The sequence below is a fragment of the Schistocerca gregaria genome, chromosome X (assembly GCF_023897955.1).
Source record: "Schistocerca gregaria isolate iqSchGreg1 chromosome X, iqSchGreg1.2, whole genome shotgun sequence".
In the NCBI taxonomy this organism is placed as follows: domain Eukaryota; kingdom Metazoa; phylum Arthropoda; class Insecta; order Orthoptera; family Acrididae; genus Schistocerca; species Schistocerca gregaria.
In genome coordinates this window covers 198,324,875-198,351,787 of record NC_064931.1, presented here as the reverse complement: position 1 = coordinate 198,351,787, position 26,913 = coordinate 198,324,875, and the positions used below count along the sequence as shown (strand labels likewise).

The following is a 26,913-nucleotide window of genomic DNA, read 5'->3' as shown; positions in this document are numbered from 1 at the left end:
TGCACGCATTGCATTTCTACTCCCTAGAGTACAGGACCCGTCGCTGCACCACACCACGTCATATTTTACTTAACCAGCCTGATAATCTGGTTTGTTTTTTTACTGAAGTGTGTGCGCTGAGCTATGCGGCCGAAACACCACAACACGCTCTGAATTGTTGCATCCTGAAACTTCTCAATAAGTGTGTGATGTCTTAGCTTATCTTCCATTGATTTGGTGTATCTTCCATTGATTTGGTGTATCTTTGTCAGTGAATCCTTATCTTCAGCATCGCTGTGATGTTAAACTGCTATTCTCTTCCTGTAGTGCTACGCGTGAAATTTCCGTCTGTTTAACGTTCTGCGCCTCTCTATGCGATCCATTTCTTCGCTAAATTTGTCCTCGTAACTATCCACACAATAAAGCAAGATTTCGATCATTATGTGCCAAAGACTCATATGACAGTTCAAACGCGAAACCTCTCTGAATTAATCTGTTGCTGTCAAAATAAGAATGTTGTAGCGCAAGTTGGAATTCCAGGTCCCTTAAAATGCTACGTAATCAGATTCCACACAAATTGCGGCTTTCGTTAGTCATTTTCTGCCTTTCACCAGTTTCACAAAAGTGAGATCTAAATAATTAACGTATTATTCCTTGACTATAGAATCTGTTCCTGCTTTCTTCCAATGCAAGTAAGAACAGTTTAATTTCACATGGTCAAATTAAAGAATCTTAAGTAAAAATCACGATTTACAGAGATACTTTCAGATATAGTAGTAAGTTACGGAATTTAGTGATACAGGAAATAGTCGTGAATAGAACAGTTTATCTATCAAAGTAAAATAGCCCAAAAAAATACGTGAAGCAACCATAATTAATCTCTTTTCGGTACAGTATGTGAACACTACAACCTGCCATCAGTGTTAAGATTCCTTGATAGGCAGAATCTTTAAAACTGAAGATTTTATTTGTTCAATCTTTTTGCCTTGAAGAAGCATACTTGACACGGAATTGCGGATTATTGCATGTTCTGCACAAAAGAAAGAATTTCCTCGCACGCCAGAATGCGGCAGTATGGCTATCTATGCCACCGATCGAGCACCATACCACTTTTCCGTAACATGTTGGTCCAGAAGTCTTCCATTGTAGATTCGTCTACACATCGTAAGTGCACCACCAGGATACTGAGACAAGAGTATTTTGCGCTCAGATTAATTCATGTCCCATTCTGTCTCCAGGCGTAGACCACTTAGGAGACTGGGCATTGCTCAGATACGTCGAAGAACGTACACGTAGGTACTTCGAACACGACGGTAGCGTATTGTTCGTAGGATAGACCCCCCATTCGCCTTCTTATATAAAAGCTGCGTTTGTCAAGACAACAGCTGACGTTTCGGACCTGCGTTGTAGGTACTGTTGCTGTTCGCAAATATCAGTGGGGCTGAGGTGCACTTGCACTCTACATGCTGTTTCTACTTACTGTAGGTAAGAGGTTTCCAGCTTCTCATGCTGTTCTTGGTTGCGGACGACCCTATTCACATACTCTTGGAATAGATCCTGTGCAGTGATCGTAAAATTATCAGCGCCCTCTGCTGGTATTTGCTCGTCTACGCAATTGGTTACCGTCTCTCTTCTATTCTGCCAAGGGGTCGCCATGCCCCAGATCAATCAGTGCAAGACTTCTACTCGTAAGCAAGCGAAGACTAACAACAAACAGTGTTGAATCCTGGAGCTACAACAGTATTCAGTTAACATGCTAGGGAGAAGCGTTTCTTTACTGTGTGATGATACTGAGCGATTGTACTCGAAGCTATCCAGACAAGACATCCTTAAGACTGCTATATCGTATAAGGCTCCGTTTGAGCACGTATATTTAATGTTGCACATAGCTTTTGTCATAACACGTGAAATGTAGGCAAATTGTGTTAAATATGCTGCGTCCACAAAACGGGATGAGACTGTAATGACAGGCCATTAAACGAACAAATGCTGTACGCTAAGAGAGTCATTTTACGATAACTTGGTCGTTATACAGTAGATATTTATAAAGTGATAAGTCATGTGACTCTTTAGTCTGCATATTACATTTTTATTACTCGTAATCAAGTAATTTTCGTGGTTCGAAATAATTGTGTGTTCAGCGTATATGACCGATACAGGTTTGTTTCCAGTGGTAAACAGTTTGCAAGAAATAAATCTAGCGCAGTACTTAACTGTATTTCTGATAGGCAGGCTACTTTTTACAATTTTCCTTTGGTCCTTGTGTGCAGTGTGCTCGCGGTCTTGGATCACCTATGGCATTACATCCCAGCAGCATCGCGTTTTTTTTTAGTGACAGTCGTATTAGAATAGCTTTGCGGATATTAGCATAGCTACGGCTCGTTACGTCCATATTTGTGCAGCAAGGGCTGTTTGTCACAGAGTGACGACATTGGTGTTTGCTAGCGGCGGAGATAGCGTTGCTCGTGAAAGCTGGGGAGATAAGTTGGAATAGCCTGGAGCTCGCGGTGACTGCATAGCAGAGTGAAAGTCTCCCCAGGTACTCTGCCCAGCACAGGACCATCGACCGGTTAATAACGGGGACTCTTTCCAAAGGAGAGTCGGAGTAGGGCATGGTGCCATTAAAAATGCCACCAGGTACGCGTTAGTCACTCTGGAACAAAGCTACTGTTCTTCGCGTAAGACTGCTAGATCGCATATAAATCTATGCAAGTGGTCAGTCTCGTTATTGAGGTTGCGGAACACAGCCTTAGGATGAACGCATGGCGGTGTCGAAAATTTTGCTGTTCGTGCTGGTAGTTAATTTTGGGCGGCCCCGATTAGAGAGTCGTATTAACGGCAGAGATAATGTCACCTTCTGTGCATTTGGGCAATGTAATTTCAGACAGTCCTTTGCGCTGCGGGATTGTCCTTACTTGGAAGTACAGCACTCTGTATTTCTGTTCGGGCCGACAGACTTCTCTTGTCAGTGTTCCAATTCTATTCAGAAGCTTTATGGATCATTGTGATTAGGATGGTGAAAGCATTCGATTGTGTTGTTCTTAGTTTGCCGACTATCGGACTCAGAAAATGTACGTAAGGTATCTCAACAAAATGCATGAAACTATATGCAGAATCACAATAGTAGAATCACATTTTGTGATGTGCGGGAGTATTATACCCCACGCCACTTGCCAGAAACATAGGAGCATAGTTTAATAAACAGGAGCAGACAGCTGGTCATGCGTAACAGAATAAATTTTCGTTGTGAAAATTATATTTTCTAATTTAGTGTCTAAGTCGCTGCACATAGACTTCTTATGCATTTTATATTGCCTGAATTACAGGTCCAAAGGGTGTACGCATTTTGTTTTTTCTGGTGGAATGGTCACACATTCAATATCTTTACCTGCAAAAGAATCATTTACTATTATTGTCCTTATGCCCACTCACTCACCAAGTAACATGTACTTCTGGTCATGAACAACGTTCACGAAAAAGGATTTGAAATGGCCTTTCCACATTTTACCATTCGTGTTCACATCCCGATGTGTGTTTGATGGAAGATTGTTTTCAACAGCCCTTTTTAAGTTTAGGACCCCAATGCTTTCTCCTGAAGACTATTTTTTTAATAGTGTCTCATCAGGTGTGAGTTCACAATTCAATCCACTTCAATCATTGTTACAAACGTACTGTGGCTGTAGCTGGAAAGTTTGTCTGGTTTACTACTTCGACAAAACATACCATACCTAAATATCTTGGTCTTCCTGGATTTCTTTCTTATTGAAAGGTCACTGTCGCCAGAATTGTTAACTTCCCTCTGAGGAATATTGTTTCCGCCACTGCCACCAGCACTACAATCTTGAACAGTATTAATCTAGTTACCGTCTACAAAGTCGTTTTCTTCACTCTGCTATCCATTGTAACTTAAGGTGAGCAGTCAAAGGAATGTTCATGTTTCTGAATAATTAGACCCACTAAAAACATTGTGAAAGTGTCACCATCCTGCCCTAAACCTTCGTCTGTTGGATAACGTCTTCTTAACTTGGGTGTCACAGTATTTAAAACGTTCCAAACATCAATGGTTTCGTTCATTTCTGCTGTATATGTATGATAGTACTGGCACACGTGTACTTTACACGTAAACTACTTGCTGAGGTGGCTGGCTGGCTGGCTGGCTGGCATGTCAACGCTCCCTCCTCCAAGGCGACAAGCGCTATTGTGTACAAACCAGGAGCAACACAATTACACAATAACGCACTATCGCCATCGCAAGTTAGAAATGTGAGCCGGGTCTGTGTGCAAATGTTAAAATACAAATTCGTGTTAGAGCCGAGAGACCTCCCTTGAGAGATACGTGTTCGCTCCCTGCGGATTTGCCATTTCTGTCGGATGTCCATCCTGTTGCTGCGCCGTCATATTAAGCTAGCGAGCGAAGTCTCGCATGTAATTCGTCAGTAAACCTTCTAAACTGTTTTGTAATATAATCATGCTTAAATGTTAGTATATTGTTAATCTCAAACGAAGACAGATGGTTCAAATGGCTCTTAGCACTATGGGACTTAACTACTGAGGTCATTAGTCCCCTAGAACTTAGAACTACTTAAACCTAACTAACGTAAGGACATCACACATATCCATGTCCGAGGCAGGATTCGAACCTGCGACCGTAGCGGCCTCGTGGTTCCAGACTGTAGCGCCTAGAACTGCACGGCCACTACAGCCGGCTCAAACGAAGACGAGAAAGGCCATAGTTCGCCTGGAAAAGCGTGGCAAATGTTCTAGAAATTATACCCTGGTGACCAGTGAACCAAAACTAAGATTTCCGACACCCAAACGCTTTCTGCTAAACAGCTTGTGGGACGTCCTCCATGGTATCACGGTAGGATTGCTGGACTCTTAAAACGAATGTCGCGTGTTTTAGTTCCGCGTTTTGACATGAATGTGGATTTTTGAAATGTCGTTGTCAAGAGTGGCCACTACAGATATTACTAAAGGATTGTTTACATTTTTTTTTTTTTTTTTTTTTTTTTTGCGCGTACCATAGAAACAGAAATAAAGTTAGAGATAGTACTGCAGCATACAGTTAAAGCCGCCCTCTTTGGTAGATGGTTGACAGCTGACTTCGTCGTATCGTGTGCCGTTGTAGCGGTGTGTGCGGTAAACTGAGGCTTGTTTTCCGTTGCGCGGCTCGAGCTGAAAGTAACAGTGTCCCCCACAAGTAGGTCAATAGGCGAGGTGAAAGTCTGACTCATTCAGTGAACACGCTCATCACCTTTAACACGTATTGACCAAGTCTCTGTGCTTTTAGGCTACATTATGTCTAAATTCCTCTGCCTGTTTTTCGGTGTCAGTTTCCTGTGTGCTGCCGACGTTCTCTCTATGCCAGAGCATCCTCTCCTATGCAATCTGCGCGGTTCGCTGCGTGTTTAGTGTCTTCTCAATATATTGTTTGTACGGCAGCGAAGTTACGCGCTTTGTCCTCTTGAGCCTCTCTGCCTCCCTATTAAATTAAGTAACAAAAACTTAAATTTTTGTACGATCAAGTAATCGCATATATATCTCTGCGCGAGATTATTTTATCTCGATATACGTATTCATTTTTCCATACAAACGTTTCACTTAAGATAAAAATCAGAAACGAAAAGTAGAAAATTGATGCCGGAGGCGGCGGTAAAGGAATGTTGGGAATGGTAATAATTAAAGTACGACGCCACTAAATGAAATGGACGAGCTTATGTCCAGTATGTAGTGGCAGATTATATGCAGTGACGTTCTAAGATATTTGAGTTATTACATTAAAAATTAAAGCGCTTAATACTTCGCACGTAAAGAGTTTAGTATACATTGCCCGCGCGCTTTCCTTCGTCCGAAACGAAGTATGAAGGGGGTGAGCTACGGGGGAGGGGTGGAAAGTTCTCGGAAATAAGCTTAACTTCCCCACCTGACAAATCTCTTGGTTGGCACTGATTCGAATGAGGCTTTAAATTGCCGCTTCTCAGACTCGTGAAACGACTTGAGTTACTTTGTAAAGTGGCAGTGCGCGTATATAATAGGCCGTCGCCTTGTTCTAAGTGGTTAGTGCAGAGGTTCGACGAGTATCTCGAATTTTACTAGGTTACGAAGGTCTACAGTGTGTTCACTTAACACCGAAGGCCAAATTAGCATCACTATGAGCAATGTACTGAAGTGAAAAATACTTATTTAAATATAAATAAATTTTTGATATACCTTCCACATTTTGAAATCGAACTAATAATTATAAAATAATTTCTTATAGCTCCATGCAGATAATCCTGAAAATATGTGGTGGTGAATTTTAATAACCATGAAAATATATGAAAAATGTCAAATGAAAAACGTGGATCGCAATCAATACATAACATTAAGGAGGTGGACTATTCGTGCATTATGTATTGCATGCGGCTCATGTTTTTCGTTTTAAATCTTGAAAGTATTTTCATAGCTATTGAAAATTCTCAATCACAGGTTTTAAAGACTATCTGTACTGGAGCTAGGAAGCTGTAAGAGATTAGGAAAAAAATTGTAGTTGGTAGTTAGATTTAAAAAGTGGTATATTAAATATTTACAAAAAAGAAGTAATTGTTTTCTGTGTTTGTCTTGCATGTTGAAATTTTTCAAATATTTTGATCACATTACGAAAGGGACATGGGGTAAATTTCAGATTTTTCACTTTCTCTTCACCTCAGTGAACAAATATATTGATTCCTTCTATGTGTATCCTATGAAAAGGCTGTGGAGGTAAAAATAAGAAAACTTTAAGCCCAAAAGACTTGCCAGTAATCTTTCTACCCATGTGTGACTGGAATGGGGAAAAGGGATATGGTGGTGGTACACAATGTACCCTCCGCTGCTCACCAGACAAGAAATCGAGTTAATGTTGCAGTCGTGAAGTTCTGAACAATGTTGAAAGTTTTAGTATCTAACTCCTCAGGAAGTTAGTTGAAAATCAGTTGTAAAATTTGTCCCAAACAAACGGGTAAGAAAGCTATATGATACCATAATGTTAATAAATGCTTGTACCAGGTTGTGAAGAACACCAGACTGATTTTGTGCGAGACAATACAATAAGACAAAAATATCACTCTTCTCCAAATTTAAAATAGTGGCTTTGGACCACTGCTACATTGTACAGTATCGTTTAACTGCAAATGCTGTGGATTTCTAACGAAAACCTTAGCTTTGCTCAAATGTTCAGACTTTAATAGAGGACTAAAGAACCAAAACGCAAAGAAAGTGCACGCTGTAGTGACACTGATAAAGGGTTTCTGCTTTGAAAAAGAAAATGAATAAAATATCACCCTACAGACGAATGGTGCTAAACTGTCTTTGTGACAGGAGAAAGAAGTTTGGTCTCAATTTGCAAACAGGCAGAGGGGTAGTGTTCATCTCAAATGCCTGCTCCATTGGTGAGGGGCCTTTAATGCCCAAAGGATTGTTTGATTAATTTGACAAAATTTAGCACAAGAAAATACTAAGTCTAATGTCTAAACTCTTTATTTTTTACTTAACAGGCATGTTCCCAAGGCAAAGGCAACTACCATGGCAGAGACACCAGAACTCAAGAGAATAGCAGAAAATACAAAAATTCAAAGTAATGTAAGTAAGCCATAATTGACTGATCTATGGTCTACTAGTAGTGAATTAAGTTAATAATTGGAGTTTCAGTAGAAAATAACATTGCATTTGTGTTCGTGGCATTTACTCTGTTATTAGTTGATGTTCAACTGAAAGTGGGATGTATGTGAAAGAGTATCACAGTATGTGGTGATTGCATCAGAATGAGTGAGGACTACTTCCCCCAAAAATTTAGTAAAATGGTTTAAAATTTTGCATATTTCAGTTTCCAGAATTCTCTGCTGTCTAAGAATAATTTAGCATTGAAATAGGAAGAAATTATAAAAACAATGTTTCTTAAACGATATTGTAACATTACTTATCCACATGGATAGCCCTGCATCCTGAAAGTATGCAGAGAACATTTCAACCAGTTAAATGCACCTGCTATCACTTAAATATCTGACACAGTTCTAGAGTCCATAGGTCACCTCCACCATTTACACATTCTTATAGTCAAAATCTGCGCACGTGAGTTTAGTCATAGTGCTAAGTAAAATACTGATGATTAGAAGTGGAAAGGCTTATTACCTAGTAGCTCAGACTTGTAGGGATGGCACAGTTTGCTTTCACTGGCATCAGATTTTGGAATAAATATTCACCACCCACATAATAGACTAAATATTGTAAGCAACAGAAGATTCATGTTCGCAGGTGATGTACCATGCGGAGTTCGAAAAAGCAAAAGGAAAATTCACTCCAGTGGCTGACGATCCTGAAATACTACGTATTAAACAAAATTCAAAGATTATAAGGTATGGTGATAAGTTAATGATTTAATATGTATAAATATTATTGTTACAATATGGAATTGAGTCATAATACTTAGATTGCGACTATTGTCTCAACTTGTGTAGTTCTACAATTCCACCTGAAATTGCGAATTAATAAAATGATTTTCTACAGTTTTTTATATTACTTAAAGAAATCTTCAGTGTTCGAAAATTGCAAATTTCAAGAAGTGCTCTGTATTTTAGGAGATACTAATCAGAACATTTCCCTTTATTTTCAGAATATTATTATTTCCATTGGTGTAAGACTTAAGTCTTTCTTTCAGTGTGTTAGTACTGTTGCTTAATGCACTACTATTGGTATTCAGAGATGCTGTATGCCTTAACAGCTATGTCACTTGGAGCTGTTCACCAATGTGTTCTAAAAACTGAGTAGTGGCATCAAGTTACTTGTGACAAACCATTTAAGTTAGTGATGGGGTCTTACCTTTTACCTTTATTTGCTCCACTAGAATTTACGCTAAAAATAATAGAAGGGTATTAACAATTATTAATTTAACAAGTGATTAATGAAGTGATCCTGCAGCTCACTTGATTATTTCATCGATGAGTAACTGAACTTTACTGGCGATTCAGTGGACACCAACTAATTTCCGGACACACTACAGATCTCGGTGAGCTGTTATTGGAAATTCATCGACATTAGATACGTGAAGCATATTTTTTCTGGATTTGAGTTCATATAGTTGTAGATATGACTTAAAACAGTAGATACATGTGTGATTTGGTTGCATTAACAGGCAGGCAGCAATTTTTTTTTCAGTACTTGTGGTTTTAAAGGCTTCCACCTTCTACAGTAGATAAAATTTTCACACAGGCTTTGGACACTATTCCTTCAGGTTAATTTCTGCACTCATGTTCATAGATTAAGGATAATTGCAGACTGTGGTGTCATGCAATGTGCCACTACACAAAACTGGCGCTAATAGCATAGGCACCACACGTGACACAGATCTGCAAGTCCACGGTATTGGTGATAAGTTGAGAAAACTGCCTCAAAACACATGTGCTACAAAACGCCACTGTTTCCTGCGCATGTACCCAGACGTCAATATGGGATATGATAACCATGCACACATACATGAGCCACACAATGAGTTGGCATACTCTGGATTAGGTGGTCGAGCAGCTGCTGGGGTATAGCATCCCATTCTTGTGCCAGTGCCTGTCAGAGCTCATGAAGCGAAGTGTCTAAGAGGTTTGAAGACATGCAGCGATACGTCGACAGAGCATCCCAGACGTGCTCGATGGGTTTCAGGTCTGGAGTACGGGCAGGCCACACCATTCGTTTGATATCTTCAGTTTCAAGGCACTCCTCCATGATGGCACCTTGGTGGGGCCTTGTGTTATCATCCATCAGGAGGAAGGTGGGACCCATTGCACTCCGGAAAAGGCTGACATACTAGTGCAATATGACTTCCTTCTACACCTGACCTGTCACAGTTGCCCTGTCAAAGACATGGCAGGGGTGTACTTGTACCTATCATAATCCCAATCCACACCATCAAACCATGACCTCCATACAGGTTCCTTCCAAGGACATTAAGGTGTTGGTATCTGGTTCACACCAGATGAAAACCCGGTGAAAATCACTGTTCAGACTATACCTGGACTCGTCTGTGAACATAACCTGCGACCACTGTTTCAATGACCATGTACTGTGGTCTTGACACCAGGCTTTACGGGCTCTCCTGTGACCAGGGGTCAGTGGAATGCACCTTGCAGGTCTCCGGGCAAATGAACCATGTCTGTTCAGTTGTCTGTAGACGGAGTGTCTGGAGACAACTGTTCCAGTGGCTGTGGTAAGGTCCCGAGCAAAGCTACTTGCAGTACTCTGTGGCCGTCTACGGGCACTGATGGTAAGATATCAGTCTTCTTGTGATGTTGTACACTGTGGATGTCCTGCACTGTAGCGCCTGGACACGTTTCCTGTCTGCTGGAATCGTTGTCACAATCTTGAGATCACACTTTGTGGCATGCGGAGGGCCCGTGCTATGACCTGCTGTGTTTGACCAGTCTCCAGTTGCCCTAGTATTCTACTGTAAAGTAATGCTCAAATCAACCTCCTATATCACACAAAAAAGACTATTAGTTTCTCTGTTCGATTGCGGAATCACAGGATTTTGTAGTATCAGTTTCTTGTGCTAAAGACAGACTGCCATGAACACTTTAATCAATTCCCACTGAGCTACTGTTCATTGCGCTGAATTGCTGATGAAAGGTCATCAGCATAAATGAAGCTTATGGTGTAAAGAGGTTTTTCTGATCTTCTTCCCCTTCCGTTCACTACCCTTGGGGATCCCATTCCTTTGAACTTTCATCTGCCTTGTACTATACAAAAATAAGTGGTTCTAAAGGAGAGTTTAAAAAACTACTTGTTTGAGGTCTTGAGCTTAAGCGTTCAACATCCCTCTCTTTGAAAGACGTGCTTCAGCTGCAGTTGGGTAATATTTACATTCACATTTTGGTTACATTTAGATCTTTGGCTGTGTGAAATATATTCCAGCCCTATTCCTGTATTGGACATGGCCACTTTTTATGCTCTCACACCTGTGCAATTGTCAGTCATGTTTATGGTCTGATTGTTACTGAACACTTCTCCAGATGTCTGCTGGCCATTCCTAGATCAAATGGTACATTAATTCAGTTGTATAACATTTTAAAGCTTAAACATTTTGATATGATGAAATACTGTGTTGAGAGCCATGCTAAAGTTGGTTAAATGAATGTGGTAGCTATTGGACTCGTGTCAAATATAAGCCGGCTATAATTCTTGTTTCTTCAACAGATGATGTATGATGCTGTAGACTCATCTTACACCCATGAGAAGGATCTGAGAAATTAATGTATTGTGAATGCCTTTCACTTGTATCCATTGACAGTTATCTTCCCTAAGTTCCTTAGTTGAAATAGTTTTTTCCTTTTGGGAAGCCGTTGTAGGTGGCACATTTTAGATCCCTTGTTTAGTAGACTTCTCTGCTTCGAACAACCGTTCTTGTCATATCCCCGAATATCGACCATTCTTCCTGGGGCCACCTGTGTATAGCATCTTTCATTAGTGTACGCTTCCTCAATCATCCTCTGGCCAGTTAATAAGGAATCTTCAAAAACCATTAGACGGCATCAATGTTGTTTTTTGCGATTGAATTGTATTAAGATAAAACTATGCCAGGTGTTTAGTGTCTTTAAAGGTCTTTGAAAGACTCCTATCCAGTCAACTGTCAAAAAAACTTCTCTTGATATACACACAATTGAGAATTGTTGTTGCTTTCTGGTATATGCAACGAGACGTCAATAATGTTAGTTACAACAAGTGTTTTTGGTGTGTGCATGAAGTGGTCAGTTACTTAGTACACTGGCCAAAGCCTGTAACATTGTTTTTTATCTGACCACAATCTTACTGCACTTGGCCTTGCGTGGATGCTGTGAAAAACACACAGTTAATTTCAGTAAACAAGTACAGTGGTGACTAAGGAAAATGCATCACATTATGAATGATTTCAAGGCAGGTGTGCATATACTATAGAGGTTCAGCCTGTCCAAATGATAGATCATGACAAAAACAATAAGGCAACCAAAGTGAGCTCACTCAAAGGTGCAAGAATATTGTGATCAACTAATAGTAGCTACATCCTCAAATAGTAGCTACATCCTCAAATAGTAGCTACATCCTCAAATAGTAGCTACATCCTCAAATAGTAGCTACATCCTCAAATAGTAGCTACATCCTCAAATAGTAGCTACATCCTCAAATAGTAGCTACATCCTCAAATAGTAGCTACATCCTCAAATAGTAGCTACATCCTCAAATAGTAGCTACATCCTCAAATAGTAGCTACATCCTCAAATAGTAGCTACATCCTCAAATAGTAGCTACATCCTCAAATAGTAGCTACATCCTCAAATAGTAGCTACATCCTCAAATAGTAGCTACATCCTCAAATAGTAGCTACATCCTCAAATAGTAGCTACATCCTCAAATAGTAGCTACATCCTCAAATAGTAGCTACATCCTCAAATAGTAGCTACATCCTCAAATAGTAGCTACATCCTCAAATAGTAGCTACATCCTCAAATAGTAGCTACATCCTCAAATAGTAGCTACATCCTCAAATAGTAGCTACATCCTCAAATAGTAGCTACATCCTCAAATAGTAGCTACATCCTCAAATAGTAGCTACATCCTCAAATAGTAGCTACATCCTCAAATAGTAGCTACATCCTCAAATAGTAGCTACATCCTCAAATAGTAGCTACATCCTCAAATAGTAGTACATTCCTTTTGTGTAAATGCTTTACCTAATAGACAGGTTGGGTGGTGATGTAGTCTGTTTGCAAGAACAATACTATAGCAACAATACTCTCCCACATTTTCCTGATTATATGTTAAAAACTATTGACTATGATTTGATGTCTGCCCTGTCATTACAAGTAGGAAATTCACTGTGGCTGAAGCTGCACAACTAGTGACAGTGTATATTCACAGGAGGACACACAAGCAAAATAGGCTGTAGTTAGCATGTACGTGCAGTATTCTCATCCTACTTAATGTAAATACATGCTGGGTGGTAGCTATCTACAGGTAAGGTGCATCTCCCCTAGTGCCAACAGATAAGAACGCAAAATCATCTCTGTGTCACAGTGGGCAAACTGACACATGAGGTGAGATACTAAAACATGAAATACAGGAATTGTATTAAATCAAGAGGGCCAGCAGAATTCGAGGGACAAGCATGTGTTACTGCTATTATAGATGCCGCTTGAGCAAAGTGGATGGTAGCAACTAAGATAAATAGCTGACAAGTGCTTCCATAACTGACATCCAGTGACCGTAATTCAGTTATCAGAGTGGAAAATAACGATAGAGGGAGACAGAGAAAGGCATGATTGGGTTTGATATCGGAAAAACATTGGGTTGGCTAAATCCTCTGTTGTGCAGCCTTTCCAATAGAATTGCTTCAGGAACATGTAGACTTGGGTGTGCAGCTACTAAACTCTTGAAAGGAGTACAGGACATTGGTAACCCAAAAGGAAGATAGTCAAGCTAAATCTCCATGAAGTCCAGAACTTTGCATGCTGAGGCAAAAGGTACGATAAAGAAAAGTAATATGTCAACGCTTTTTAGACCGATTAGAGCACACTGTGAAGCTCCACTACTACAAGACAGTAAAGATGTGCTACAAAGCATAGCTCCATGAAACTAAAAGAATACGATGGGAGATGTCTCTTCAAAGGCAACTGCAATATGACCTACAGGGAAAACCATAAAAGTTAACTGAGAAGGTTAAAGGGACCTGCTGTTATGTTCACAATTAGTAGCTAGGATGGGTCAGTGACAAGTGGGTGGAGGTTGTGTGAATGATAGGTCCTTTGATATCCACTTATTCATGAGTGCATATATTGCAAGTAGGTTGGATTGCAGCAGTTTGGAAAACAGCCCGGTAAGTAGTGATTGTAAGGACAAAGGGTAAAGATGCAATATCACCAAAAAGCTGTAGACCCATTTATGAATTTAAAAATCTTGCACAAGGTTCAGGAGTCTTCTTTGAGTGATTGTAGGCAGGTAGGGAGCTCTTTGGTCTGAACCAATGCTAATATGGATCGAAAATAGGGAAGTCTATAGATTATGTGGTTAATAGGTTTCTTCAGGTTGTAGAAAATTTGACTGTGAAGTAAGCAGTCGTACTCGTGACCGAAATTGCAGGCACTTTCGATAATATTTGGTGGATTATTATGTCTGCACACTTTAGACATCTGAGGGTCCCTAAATATCTGTACAAGCGTCCAGTAGCTTGTGGGGCAGAGCACGGTAATCAGAAAGATTACCAAGGGCTGTCCCCAAGGTTGCATAAGTAATCCGTTGTTCTGGGATCTTGGTATTGAACCCCTATTAAGTCTTCAAAAGTTCCAGCTCCCATCTAGCAGAGGATGTTGCATCCTAGTAGTTGTAGAATCCAGAGTGAGGCTTTTTGAATGTTCAGATCCACCATTGGTGCACGGGCAACTATCTGACTATATGTACATAAAATTACATACATATTTCTGAATGGGAAACTTTCATCAGAAAGTCTTCCCAGAGGCTTGATGTAATCCCTTCAAAATACAGCATTGTTGGCAAGTATGTGGGCACTCTTTTAGATGAGAAAAGGAACATTCTAAAACATCTAAGACCCATTACTCAGAAAGCGACTGAAATTTTCCAAAAGATTGCCTGTGCTGGTAGTGTCAGCTATGGGTTACCATTGCATGTTGTGCTGTTGTATCGTGAAGCTATCTGCAGTGCTATTGTGGATTTCACTGCCATTGTCTGGGCTCATTACCTCCTCCTGGAGAGCTACAGAACAATACTGTGATACAATCAGCAGAGTGTACTTCTGATGCTTGCCAGTGCCTTGTGCACTAAACCTGTTGAGGTTTTATTGGTGATTCTCGGAATATGTCCAATGGGTATTGTGATAAGTTACTGGGAAACATTGTATTGGTTTAGGTGTTCATAATATGTTCATCCATATGAGATCACAGAATCTCTTACTACTAATAAGGCACTTCGGAGCCTAGAAGTTGGATGAATGGCAATCTGACTGGGACTCTAGGAGCACTACAGGGCAAGTAGACCGCATATTCCCAAGCATTAGGAACAAGCTCAGTATGTGTACCATTATCAGTACTTGGAGTATGGTGCACCTATTAACAGGTCATTATTTATATCCCAAACATCTGCATCGAATAAGATGTAGTGACATAACAATCTCTGAATGTAGAGAGAAGGGTCTAGCAGATTATGTTGTTTCCAGGTAAGGACAGGATGCAGACAATGAGATTATGACCTACAAACAATTGTAAATGATGAACACTTACAGACAACAGTCAAGTTGATCACACTTTGACAATCTAAAAGCTAAGTCTTAACTTTGTCTTGGATATTAAACACTAGTATAGTCATAGTTTGTCAGGAAACCTAGAGCTCTTCAGAGTATGCCAAGAACAAGTATATGAATATGAACTGGAAGTTGCTCGCTTATAACTTGAATTAGTCCTGTTCATTGTATGTTTTTATGTGATTATATTTTCAACATTCTTTTTATTTCTACATTAATATGCCATTGATGTTAACATAATTTACAACATTGAGTGTGACCATTAGTATTGAATATTTACTACCTGTTTGGAGTTTCAGAATAACAGGTTTAAAATTCATGGCAATGAATTGAGTTGAATTGAACCTGAAGTCATAAGACACTAGAGCAAATTTTTGTAAACTCAGTGGTAACAAAATAGCTTGCACCTTTTGTTTGAACTGCACATGAAATGTGATATTTTAATTGAGCTATTGTAGTCAGATGATTAGAAAGGGAAATTAGTTTTTGAACAGCTAATTAATAGCAAATATTATTTTCCTTCATTGTAAGTTGTCTCAATTTTAGATTTGAATGAACACCATGTAGTATTGTCTCACTGAGAAATAAATTTCATTTCTAGCAATGTTGCATACCATGGTGACCTGGAGAAAAAAGCGGCTATGGAGCAGAAAAGGGTTATGAGTGGTGAAAATGGTGACAGTGTCCACGAGAGTGAAGAAGTGACTGATCATCTTGATCAGTTGACCTCACAATGTAATTATTTCCTTTCTACTAAACTGCAAGGCTCTCTCTCTCTCTCTCTCTCTCTCTCTCTCTCTCTCTCTCTCTCTCTCTCTCTCTCTCTCTCTCTGTGTCTGTCTGTGTGTGTGTGTGTGTGTGTGTGTGTGTGTGTGTGTGTGTTTTTGCAGAAGAGGCAACAAAATAAATCAAAAGCTTATGGAGAAAAGTGTTTCTGTTAAAATTGCTTGTGTATAAAATATGTTCTGGTGTTATTTGCTACTGTACATACTCTAAACTATAGCATGATGTTAATATAAGATTTACTCCATTCCAAGTTTTTCATATCTCATATAATGGAACTGGGTTCTCCAAATAATTCAATTATCAGTTGTGGAAGTAAAGTTCTTTCCTTCCTATTGGTGTCATGAAAATATTGGCTTGCAGTAGCTTGCATAAAAATCACTGTTCAATGTTTATTGTCGTAGTTGTAAAAATTCTTGTATGTGCGCTCTCCCTCTCTTTTTCTCTGGTGTGTGTGTGTGTGTGTGTGTGTGTGTGTGTGTGTGTGTGTGTGTGTGTGTTTAAATAATGATGCTTCTTTTTGTACATTGCCTTAGTAAATTATGTTGCTTAATGTGTGTTGGTGGATGGGTACATATATGAGCTTTTAAATGATGTGTTATCCACAGTTGAAAGTGTGCCTGTGGCCCCAACAACGCAACTACCCCCTCCTGCTGACCCTGTGTTACGTGTTCATCAGCCAGGAAAAATTGCAGATTATGATCCCCTTTCTGAGGGGCCACGCAATTCTCCATACTCTGCAAGGCAGTCAGCTACTGTCATTTATACATCAGATCGAGGACCAGGTATAGATTTGTTATCTCTCTCTCTCTCTCTCTCTCTCTCTCTCTCTCTCTCTCTCTCTCTTTGTCTGTGTGTGTGTGTGTGTGTGTGTGTGTGTGTGTGTGTGTGTGTGTGTGTGTGTGTGTTTGTGTTATGCTTGATTTTTTAGATCAGTAAGTGTTAATTTTTGTAAATACTGTGACGCATCTTTTGTGAAACATAGTCTTTACTGCTGAGTGGTGAACACATTGTTGGCACAGAAATGACGTAACTAGAACTGTGTTTTTCAGGTACTCTTCATTTCAAAACGTTATTAATATTGGCGGAAAAATCAGTGTTCATTTTACAGACTTGGAAGAAGATATTAAAATATCTGTAACTCATAATGTTTGTTTTTGTTAAACAATTACAATTGCACAGTTTTCAGGTGAAAGGCCTCTTTTTACACAATTATCTCTTACAGCTCAATTTTTAAGTGGATAGGTGTCAATTAACTTCTTAGTTGATTCTGAGTTTTTCTGTTGCTTATTGCTTTGGTAATATCTAGATATGACTTTTATGTGGAGGGAAAATGCAGAGTTGGACATTAAACTGTCAGTCCATGTTTAATTGGCTGAAAAGACAACTAAAATGACAGAGGTAGTAAAGGACACACCCATCCAACAAGAGAATTTCTAGCAAAGCACTGAAGCATTCAAATCAATCTTTGCAGCAGCATGTTAAGGAGATAGTTTCTTCTAGCTAATGTGAGAAGTACAGAGTACATGATGAATTACGATATGGAAAGTCGTATGTTTAACAATGAAAACCTACAAAATAAAGACGAGGAAAAAATAACAAAGCTTGTGATTAATGCAGTAGTGTCATATTATCATTCTGATAAGCAGCTGAAGTGCTCAAAGAACAGTCTGTAATGGATGAACTAGGTTTGTTTTTAACTTTTGATAGTGCTAATAATTCTTAGAATTGAAAACTGTAAACATTCAAATCCTTCAGTAAATAGTAACTGTGTACTACATATTAATTATGGCAATCCATACTTTAAGTGCAGGACTTTCTCTCTCTCTCCCCCCCCCCCCCCCCCCCTCACTCTACTAATTGTAAGTTACATTGATTTTTTTACTATTTTACTGCCGCCCCCTCCCCTTTCTACCTTTGAATGATTCACCAGACGAGATGTAGTTGTAAATTTTTCATTTCAGTGTTTCAAGTGCTAGAGTTTTGTATATGCAATTTCAAAGTAGTGTAATGTGGAATAAGTGCTAGACTTAACAAATTTAGAAATGTGTTAAAATTAAAACAATAATAAAAGATGAAAAAGCCGTATTAAAGTCAAAGAACCTGTTAAGTAGGTAAATAAAACGAAATGGAAGAATAAGTTGTGCTGGTGACCAAACTGAAACAGGATAAATAACTCAAAGCTAGTGAAGCAGATACATGAATTACTGTGTGTTAAAAGCAGCACAGTAGTTATAAACAGTGCTCTTTTCCTGGAGGATGCATAACCCTAATCATTTGTCAGTAAAGTGACTTCTTGAAAAAGTTAGAGAACTGTTAGTGTTTGTAATCACAATATGAAAGATGCAAGTGCAGTCTGTTGTGTGAAAAGCAATTCATTTAACTGTTTTGAAATAAATTTCATACTGTTTTTAAGGCAGTGGGAAAGAATCTGCTTTTTTTTAAGTTCTGTGACAGAAATTGACATTCAACAATTTAATGGAGTTAATGTTGCCCCCATTTTACATTCTGGAAATGCTTGTATTAATATTGTTAATAACATAGCAAAAGAAATGAAAAACAGTGATTGAAACAATTGAGTCAAGATCAGTAATATAATTCATTAATAATTGATGAGAATTCATTAATAATTGATGAGAATGCATTAATTAGCCAATTATCACCTTCACTAATTTATGAAGCAAACTCCCAAACATGAGATCCCACAGATATTTTCATTGATATAGTTGAGCTAAATAATGTTACTTCTGAAGGTATTTGTAACAAGTTTGTAAATTGTTTGGAACTCATGGGATTTCCTAAAAGAATTCTTGGGGGGAAAATATTATTCCAGTCGTAATGGAGCAGCAAAGATAAGAAGAAAAAGGAGTTGTTACATGAATGTAAAAACTTTTTCCCCATATTTCATTTTGGCATTGTACTAGTCATAGACTTGAATTATCAGTTGGTGGTATAATAAAAACATGCATCCCATCAGTATACCGCCAATCACTGAAAATTTCTTGAGAGTTAAAGCAGTGTGCAGAGCTACTTGAAACTGAAATTTTGAAAATTGACTGAATCTTGGGCAACCAGATAGGCAACATTAAGCTTCAGAATTGTCAACAGTGTGAAAACACCTTAAAGATTTGGTTTCTCACTTCACAGCTGCAAAAGCTGATCAAAACAAGGAGTGAATTGTCAGAGGTATGTACGAAGGTGTATTGAAGTGCATCACTAAAACTGTTTCCATTCTTGATTTAATTCTAATATGTGATGCTTTTAAAGAATCATGACAACTAAGCCTTGAACTAACCATGGGACATCCTACTGTATTATGCCCAAAGGAAGATAAGAAATCGGCCATTGGTGTTTAAAGAAAGGAAACTGGGCAGAGGCCCTATTACGGTGAAGCTTTCAAGGCAGTAGAAGAGCTGAACTTCAGATGAATTACACTGGAAATATAAACAAAGACCAGACATCTCGATCCCAGAAGATTTTAAGATTGTCTAAAACAGCAAATGGAGAGTTATCTTCTGCAGTCAGAGGTTATTGCTGTCTCTGAATGTGAGGAAGTGTTGGAGTCATTGACTTAGCCTGAATATATTGGAAGAACATGCAGTGAAACCAAGTATAAAAACCTTATGTCATCATTTTGGTCTTCTGCGAGAGGGATACTTTCAGGATTTTAGGATTATTTGATGGAGAAGAAAACACCAGCATCCCTCTTCCCTCTTTTCAATGCAGTGAAATGTTTTCCCATATCTACTAGTGAATGTGAACATGAGTTTTTGCAGAAGACCATTGGTTCCTAACTGCAGTTGTTTTTGAAGCAATGGGTAATGTACACTCTTGGTTTATGAAATGAAGTCTTGCAACTGATGCCAAGGTTGAAGTAAGAAGTTGTGAAAAACTACAGCAGCCATGAACTGATATCAATTGGGGAAAATGTTATACTGCTGAGTAGTGTTAATTAAAAGGTAGTTTCATAGTTAAATAAATAACCAACTATCTTTAAAACCTCAGTAATTGTCACTGCATTGTATTCTAGAGTGATAGCACCCCCCCCCCCCCCCTCCCCACCCAAACGTTCAAACGTTCTTTCCCCCATAATAAAACGAGCGATGGTTGTAAATATAGGCATTGTAACAGTATTAATGGTGGTAGTATAATATTGATGCATAAAATGATTGCTTATGACTACAACAATAGGTCTGATATGTAATGGTCTCCTACTATTAAAGTTTCATAGTTGATGCGTATGTCAGAAATGACATTTCGTGGTGCCAGGCAATGATCATATTGATAGAACTATGTGCAAATAAAGTATTGCTTATCCAAAGCTTCTGGTGGATTGTTACGACATCTTTCAATTACTTAAGAGGTGATGTTCAAAATGTTGTAATTTTTTTTATAATTGTTGTGAAATGAAGGATGGTTGCCGGCTTGTGTGGAAAGGAAGATTAGATGGTTAATGAGTCTACAATGTTAAATTAAGATTAAAATGTGGTTTGAGGGTGAAACATCTAAAGTGAAAGTGGGTACATCAAAAGGAAAAACAGTAAGGAAGAAAACATTAAGATTGTGGCTCAAATTTGAAGTAAAACACAGAGAATGAAAACCTTTGTTCGTATCTCACATGTAAAGTTACTGTTTTGCATATGTTGCTTACAATAATACTTTAAGTTTCTGAGTAATTATGTAATCCCACCCAGTGCCTCAACAATTTAACCATCATTCAGTGTGTTCAAAAAATCTCCCTCATTGAAAATTTTAATTCTGAGAGCTGAAGATTTGTCTTTCTTTCTTGATTATTTCTGCACCCTTTTTGTTCAGCATTTCTACCTTCGTGTGTTGCTTACAGCTTTTCTTTTGTAAGATTTGCTTCTAATACCACAGGTATCTTTTGAGAAATAGGTCTAAAACTGCTATATGGGATGTGGGTTGTGAAACAAATGTGCATTTACTGTCTGAAAAGGAAACTGTTGTAGTGGTGGTTGTGGACGTATTATATTTGTATTTTTGTAAGACACTATCTTGCCTTCCACCAGTTACACACTTATTCCAATATGTGTAAAAAGGGATACAACAGGTATATCTTCATAATGTTTGTCAACTCTGTGCCTTAGTTATTGTCCTGCTAAGTGTGAATTAATGTCCACATTCATACCAGCAGTATAGAAAGTAGGGCATTCAGTGTCTGGTTTGTTTGTATGGTTTGTTTGTATGGTTTTATGAAAGCACTCTGATGAAAGAAGAGGGTGTAAGATTAGTCTATATGGTTTTTTTTTGTTTGTGACTCTTGTGGTTGAGTGTAGTTATGTTGTCCCAAAGGAAAGTGTGTTTGAAGGTTTGGTACTTGGAATAATTAATGCCAAATGAGTTGTGGTTTTATTTGGCAATCATCTGTTACAAGAATGTAAATTAGTAAGGAAATAAATTATTCTTAATGTTCTAGAACAAAATATTGTGAATTATGTTATGAAAGGGTTTCCTGTAGTTCTAAAATTATCTTATTTTGCTTGCAGTTATGAGCCCCCCAGGTCGCCAAGTTGGATCAGTTGCTGATCTAGACCCAGTAAATGACTTCTATGGCTCACTTTCAGCAGCAGATAGGTCAGCTGCTAATGCAAACAGACAGTCTGCTAATCAGTCACATGGACAGTCAATGGGACCAGGAAGGCAAGGGGTAAGTTACTTAGAGACTTCACTGATAAGAAGCTATTCATGTTTCATATAAAATAGTGTTGGACTTCATCCGTGTGTACACTGATCAGCCAAAACATTATGACCACTGCCCACTGTGACATAGTATGCTGCCTGGTGATGCGATAACAAAAATATGTAAGTGGAGCAATCACGGAAGGGGAATCGCCTTAGCGAAGATACGGGCTGCAAATGGGGAAAATCTATTGAGATAAGCAACTTTCACAAAGGGCATGTTGTTGTTTTTGTTGTTCAGAGCCTATGAACAAGCTTCTCGAAAATGAAGAAGCTGGCTGAATTTTCAAGTCCTCGTTTGGTGAGCATCTACGGAAGGAGATCGAACAGTGAAACTGCCACTAAGTGCTAAATGGTTGGATGTCTTTAACTCTTCACAGAACATAGATTTGGAGGCTTGTCTGCTCTGTAAACAAGGATAACCGGTGATATTTGGCATCTCTGCTGAAAGAGCACAATGCTGATGCATGCACAGGTGTTCCAAAGCACTCCAGTCTTCGTATATTGCTGAATGTGAAGCTCTGCAGGAGACCACCCCTAGGTGTTCACATTTTGACCCAACATAATCAATTCAGATTGCAGTGGGCACTGCACGATCAGGATTCACCAGTCAATCAATGGAAACGTGTTGGCTCTTTGCATGAATCACGTTTTTGCTACACTAGGTTGCTGGATATCTCCACGAGCCCCTTCATAGAGGTGAATGACTGCTTGAAACGTGTAGCACACCATGGTTGCAGGTTTGTGGCACTTGTCACTAGAAAAGTTAACCTGCAGGAAAACTGTTTTGAATATTATGGGCACCTATCCTATGCCAGAACATGGTAATGTGTAACCCCCCCCCATCATCACCACCACCAAAGGATTTATTACTTTCATATCGCTCAGTGGAATTTCCTGAGAGAACAACACTACTGCAAATGTTAATGGTGGTTATACTGAAATTAATTGTGGTGGTATATAAAATGTATGCAATGACTGAAAATAAAATTCTTCTGAGTCCTTTAAATCATCTAGTCACTAATCTTTTGGCCTTAGTTGCATGGGAAATAATAAATGTGACTTCCTGTCAGATCACTGTAGGTTCATCTGTGTACTTCTAAAGGTAGTTTGCCAACTGGGAAAAAAAAGTTGCGTTAATGACATTGCAACTTGCAGTATAAATATTAAACTAGTAAAGTTAAATAAATGGTATGTCAGTGGAATTATTCATGATTTGTAAAAAAAATTCAATCGCTTTTACTTCTTACACAGCAGGAGTGCTTACATTGTTCTGTAAAGATATTGAAAAGGAGTTAACTGCAGGTAAATTTTGATATGATATCAAAAAATATAAAATGACATGAAAGTACTTCCTGTAATCCATTTTGTCAGTAATTTCATAAAATTCTGCCATAAAGAAAAGATAGTATTTCTTGATATATTCAAAACACTATTTATTTATTTTATTTGCAGAGGGTGTATCGTGCGATGTACAACTATGATGCACAGGACTCTGATGAAGTATCTTTCATGGATGGTGACTTAATCATTAATTGCAGCCCAATAGATGAAGGTTGGATGACAGGTCTTGTTGAGCGCACGGGTCAGACAGGAATGTTGCCAGCCAATTATGTTGAGCCAGTTAATTGAAGATGAATAAATAAACAAAAGATCATTTATACAGAAAGAAAATACTAATGTCCTGAACAGAGACATGACACAGTGCTTTTGATTAATTTTAAGTGATTATTAAATCAGGAGCACTGAGTCCAATTATAGCGATGAATAAGAGCAGTGAAGTGGAATGCCTTCAATATTACTGTTACTACATAATTGTTCATGGTATATTTTATGATAGCTTTTAATAATTGACCTTTTAAATTTTGATAGTAGCATTTACACTGTTCTTAGAACTTGTATACCTTCTCCAGTAAACATGTTGTTCTTGTGTACATAAGAAAAAGGCTATAGTATTTTTATAAGACATTTACAATCTTGTTGTATTCTATTTACACAGATGAGAGTTCTGATTATAGTTTGAGAGGAAAAGAGGGTGCTAACTGGTTAATATAGTGACTAGGCAGTATTTTTGTTAAAATTATTCTATGGCCATGTTATTTTTCAGTATAGTATTTTACTATTTTGTAACTCTATGCCCCCCTTTGTAATTTAAAATATTACATATATATATATAATGTATTTTGAACTGTTGTAGTTCTTTTTTATAGAAAAAGTCACACTTTTGATGCGTTTGTATTAAAGTGAATACAGAATATATTGCCCTTCTGCCAACTGTTGAAAGGCAGTTATCTGTCCTAAAGCTGAGTAAGAACTTTTGACTGAAGTTGTTAAGATATGAAGTTCACAAAAGTCTAGTTCATATTTGGTGTAGTGAGCAGCTAATGTATCATGGCTATCATCTTGGTTTTAATCTATTACCATATTAATACCTACATAAAAGTGGCCAATACAAATTATTAACTGCTAGTATGTGAGCATTAACCGAAAACTTGCATCAGGGAGTTTTTCATTCCACACACTTCCAAATGCCATGTTGAATAAAACTAAAGTAATTAAATCATCTATTATGCTTCCTCCCTCTTTGTTCATTTTATTTGAATGCAATTGTAGCAAATTTACTTGCATTAGATTGTATTTTATTAATTGCAAATGTCACAAAAATAGTTTTGCAGTAGCTCGCAGTGACTGAAAGTCGTACTTGGCCAACTGTATTAAGTTTATTTTGTAATGTCTTGTTTTGTGTTAAAATGTTTTACATTTGCACAGATATCAAGAAAGTATCAGGGTTAAGTTATTGTTGCTGATACTTTGTTGTTGTACTAACCAAAAAGTACCTTTAATGTTACAGTTGAGGCTTCTAGAAATCCAAATTATGCATTCATTTTGTGCTAACAGAATTCTCATTGCATTCTGAATGCAGTATACACAGCAGTTATACCTTTACCTATGTATCAATTTTTTTTAGTGAATGATCAGATTAATTTAAATGTTTAAGTTTGAAGGAAGTTTAAAAATGTTTACCTTTTTTATTTTTTTTTTACATATATAATGTTTCACTTGCAGCAGTTTGAGTTACATATTGTTCTGATAAACCTTAGGTTCTGCAACATAACCAGAAAAGTAACCTCAGTATTTGTTTTATTGAGACTTCTCCTCCTACTATTACATTCCAGTTTACATTTTCCTAAATTTGTTTAGTTTAACTTAATTCCTGAATGACTCATTTTATGTTGCTATCAATACGTTTGAAGTGATGTCACAGTTCTTGACATACATCATAAATTGTCTTGGGGTTTGCTTTAATCACAATTATTCTGCAGAATAGACAGTGCTACTCACTATTTAAGTTCCTCACCTACTCCTCATGAAGATAGCCTTTGAGTGACAGGAAGTAACTTTTTTCAGTCAGGTTCCAGATATATGCAGAAGTATTACCTAATGACTTAAGTTACTGGTTCAAGATTTTTGTATCTCCTTTAAGTGATTGAAACATTATAATTTCTGTATCATCATCATGTTTCCCATGAACTACTCTATGGGAGTTGCTAAATGGTCTTTTTGTAAGCACTGTTGCAAGATCCTTACACATGATTGGTAGCAGTGTGTGTTACATTTGCAAACATCTTCCAGTACACTGCTTTTAAATGTGTTGGCCAATGGTTATTCTATTTTGTTGTCTTATAGGCTTTTGTTTAATCTTAGGTTACTGCAATGATATGAATACTGGAAAGTAGATACCATCATATAATGTTGGGTATCATTGTGATAACTGCCATGTATCCATTATAGCAGTAATATGACCATTCTCTTACAGTGGTGTACAGTATTGTTAGATTTACAGAAGTGATAACTATGGTGGGGTTTCGTGCATAATTTTGCATTTAAAATTTCCAGAACTTAATCCTTGGAAAGCTACTCTTTCTTTAGGATTTTTCAGGGTAAATCCCTGGACAAATGTTGTCAGCATAAATGGTGCAAACTCATTCTTCGTGTATACAGCAGTTTGATAGTTCTTTCAGTGTTTAGAAAGAGTTGCTTGCCACCACCATCATAATAATTATAGAATGTAATTTCATAATTTGTGCAGTATTTTTCTTAATTGTAATCATTACTGGTTATTCATGCTCAGATTTCAGTTTATTTGTATTTTTTTTCTTTTTGTCACAATCACTAATGAAGTTAACATTCCTTACATGTTACGAAGAAATGTTGAGCGAGTCTCGCCAGTGTAACTATGCTCTTGTCATTCTTTTTTAACTTAAGTCGAACTGTGTCACTCATGTTCTGCAACGTATGAGAAATACCTCGGGAAAGCTTCGAATTTAGAAAGCAAGAACTGAAGTGGATAAAATCATTTGATTGTTTTTAAGCTGCATTTATACAACTGAATATGTTGATTCATGGTGATAGCAATAGTGTCTACTTTGTATGGATGGTAAAGATCTGTTGTTGCTCAGAAACTGCTCAGAAAATGCTCAGAAAATCTTTAAAACTCAAATTTCAGATGGAGATAAAAGGAATTAAATTTATTGCTGTAGATGTTTCAATTGCTAAGTAAAGATCATGAAGTGTAGAAAGCATAGCCCCAAAAAAGTCACATTCCAAGCAAAATAGTTTAATATCACCTGGAATTTAATTTACAAATAATTTTTGTAATAACTGTTACATTCTGTATTTTTTCATTTTTGTAATCGGAAGAAGTCCTGTAAAAGTTCTACAATGAAAGTTGCAGTCCAGGAACATTATTTCCTATTTGCAATAGTATAATTTGAACTGGAATTTGAGGGACCACATACTTGTATTTTGTTAATATGGCATTTAAGAAATGTTAAAAAAGAGAATACTGTATTGTACTAAAAGTTAAATGAAATGAAAATAAAAAAATATTAGTTAAAATGCGTTCTTTTCCTTTCTTATATAGTGGTTATCAATGTGCAAGACTTAATAGCTCATTTGTAAAAATAAGATGAAAATTGATGACATCCACGTTGGATTATGAGTAAAATGAGGGGTCTCATTGTGGAAATTGTAATTTTTTGTGAACATATTTTAGTGGAGAAACTAGACATTGACTCAAATAAGAGATGTAAGGAATAATTTTAAGATGTAAAAATTTAATTCTGTTTTAATTATTCTTGACCATCCCAGAAGTTTTCAAATTG

At 37.7% G+C, this 26,913-nt stretch overlaps 1 protein-coding gene across 2 annotated transcripts in view; it reads left to right on the top strand.

Annotated features, from left to right (window-relative positions):
* The window catches only part of LOC126298276 (LIM and SH3 domain protein Lasp), a 151,530-nt gene extending 125,353 nt beyond the window's left edge, over positions 1 to 26,177 (top strand). The window contains exons 3-8 of one of the 2 annotated variants that reach the window (XM_049989575.1): positions 7,494 to 7,578; positions 8,251 to 8,351; positions 15,867 to 16,000; positions 16,657 to 16,833; positions 21,556 to 21,716; positions 23,204 to 26,177. In XM_049989575.1, coding sequence (XP_049845532.1) covers positions 7,494 to 7,578; positions 8,251 to 8,351; positions 15,867 to 16,000; positions 16,657 to 16,833; positions 21,556 to 21,716; positions 23,204 to 23,380 — 835 coding nt within the window. In that variant the 3' untranslated portion in view covers positions 23,381 to 26,177. The remainder of the gene's footprint in view (positions 1 to 7,493; positions 7,579 to 8,250; positions 8,352 to 15,866; positions 16,001 to 16,656; positions 16,834 to 21,555; positions 21,717 to 23,203) is intronic. The other variant, XM_049989576.1, reaches the window with a different exon arrangement.
* The last annotated feature ends 736 nt before the right edge of the window (positions 26,178 to 26,913 follow it).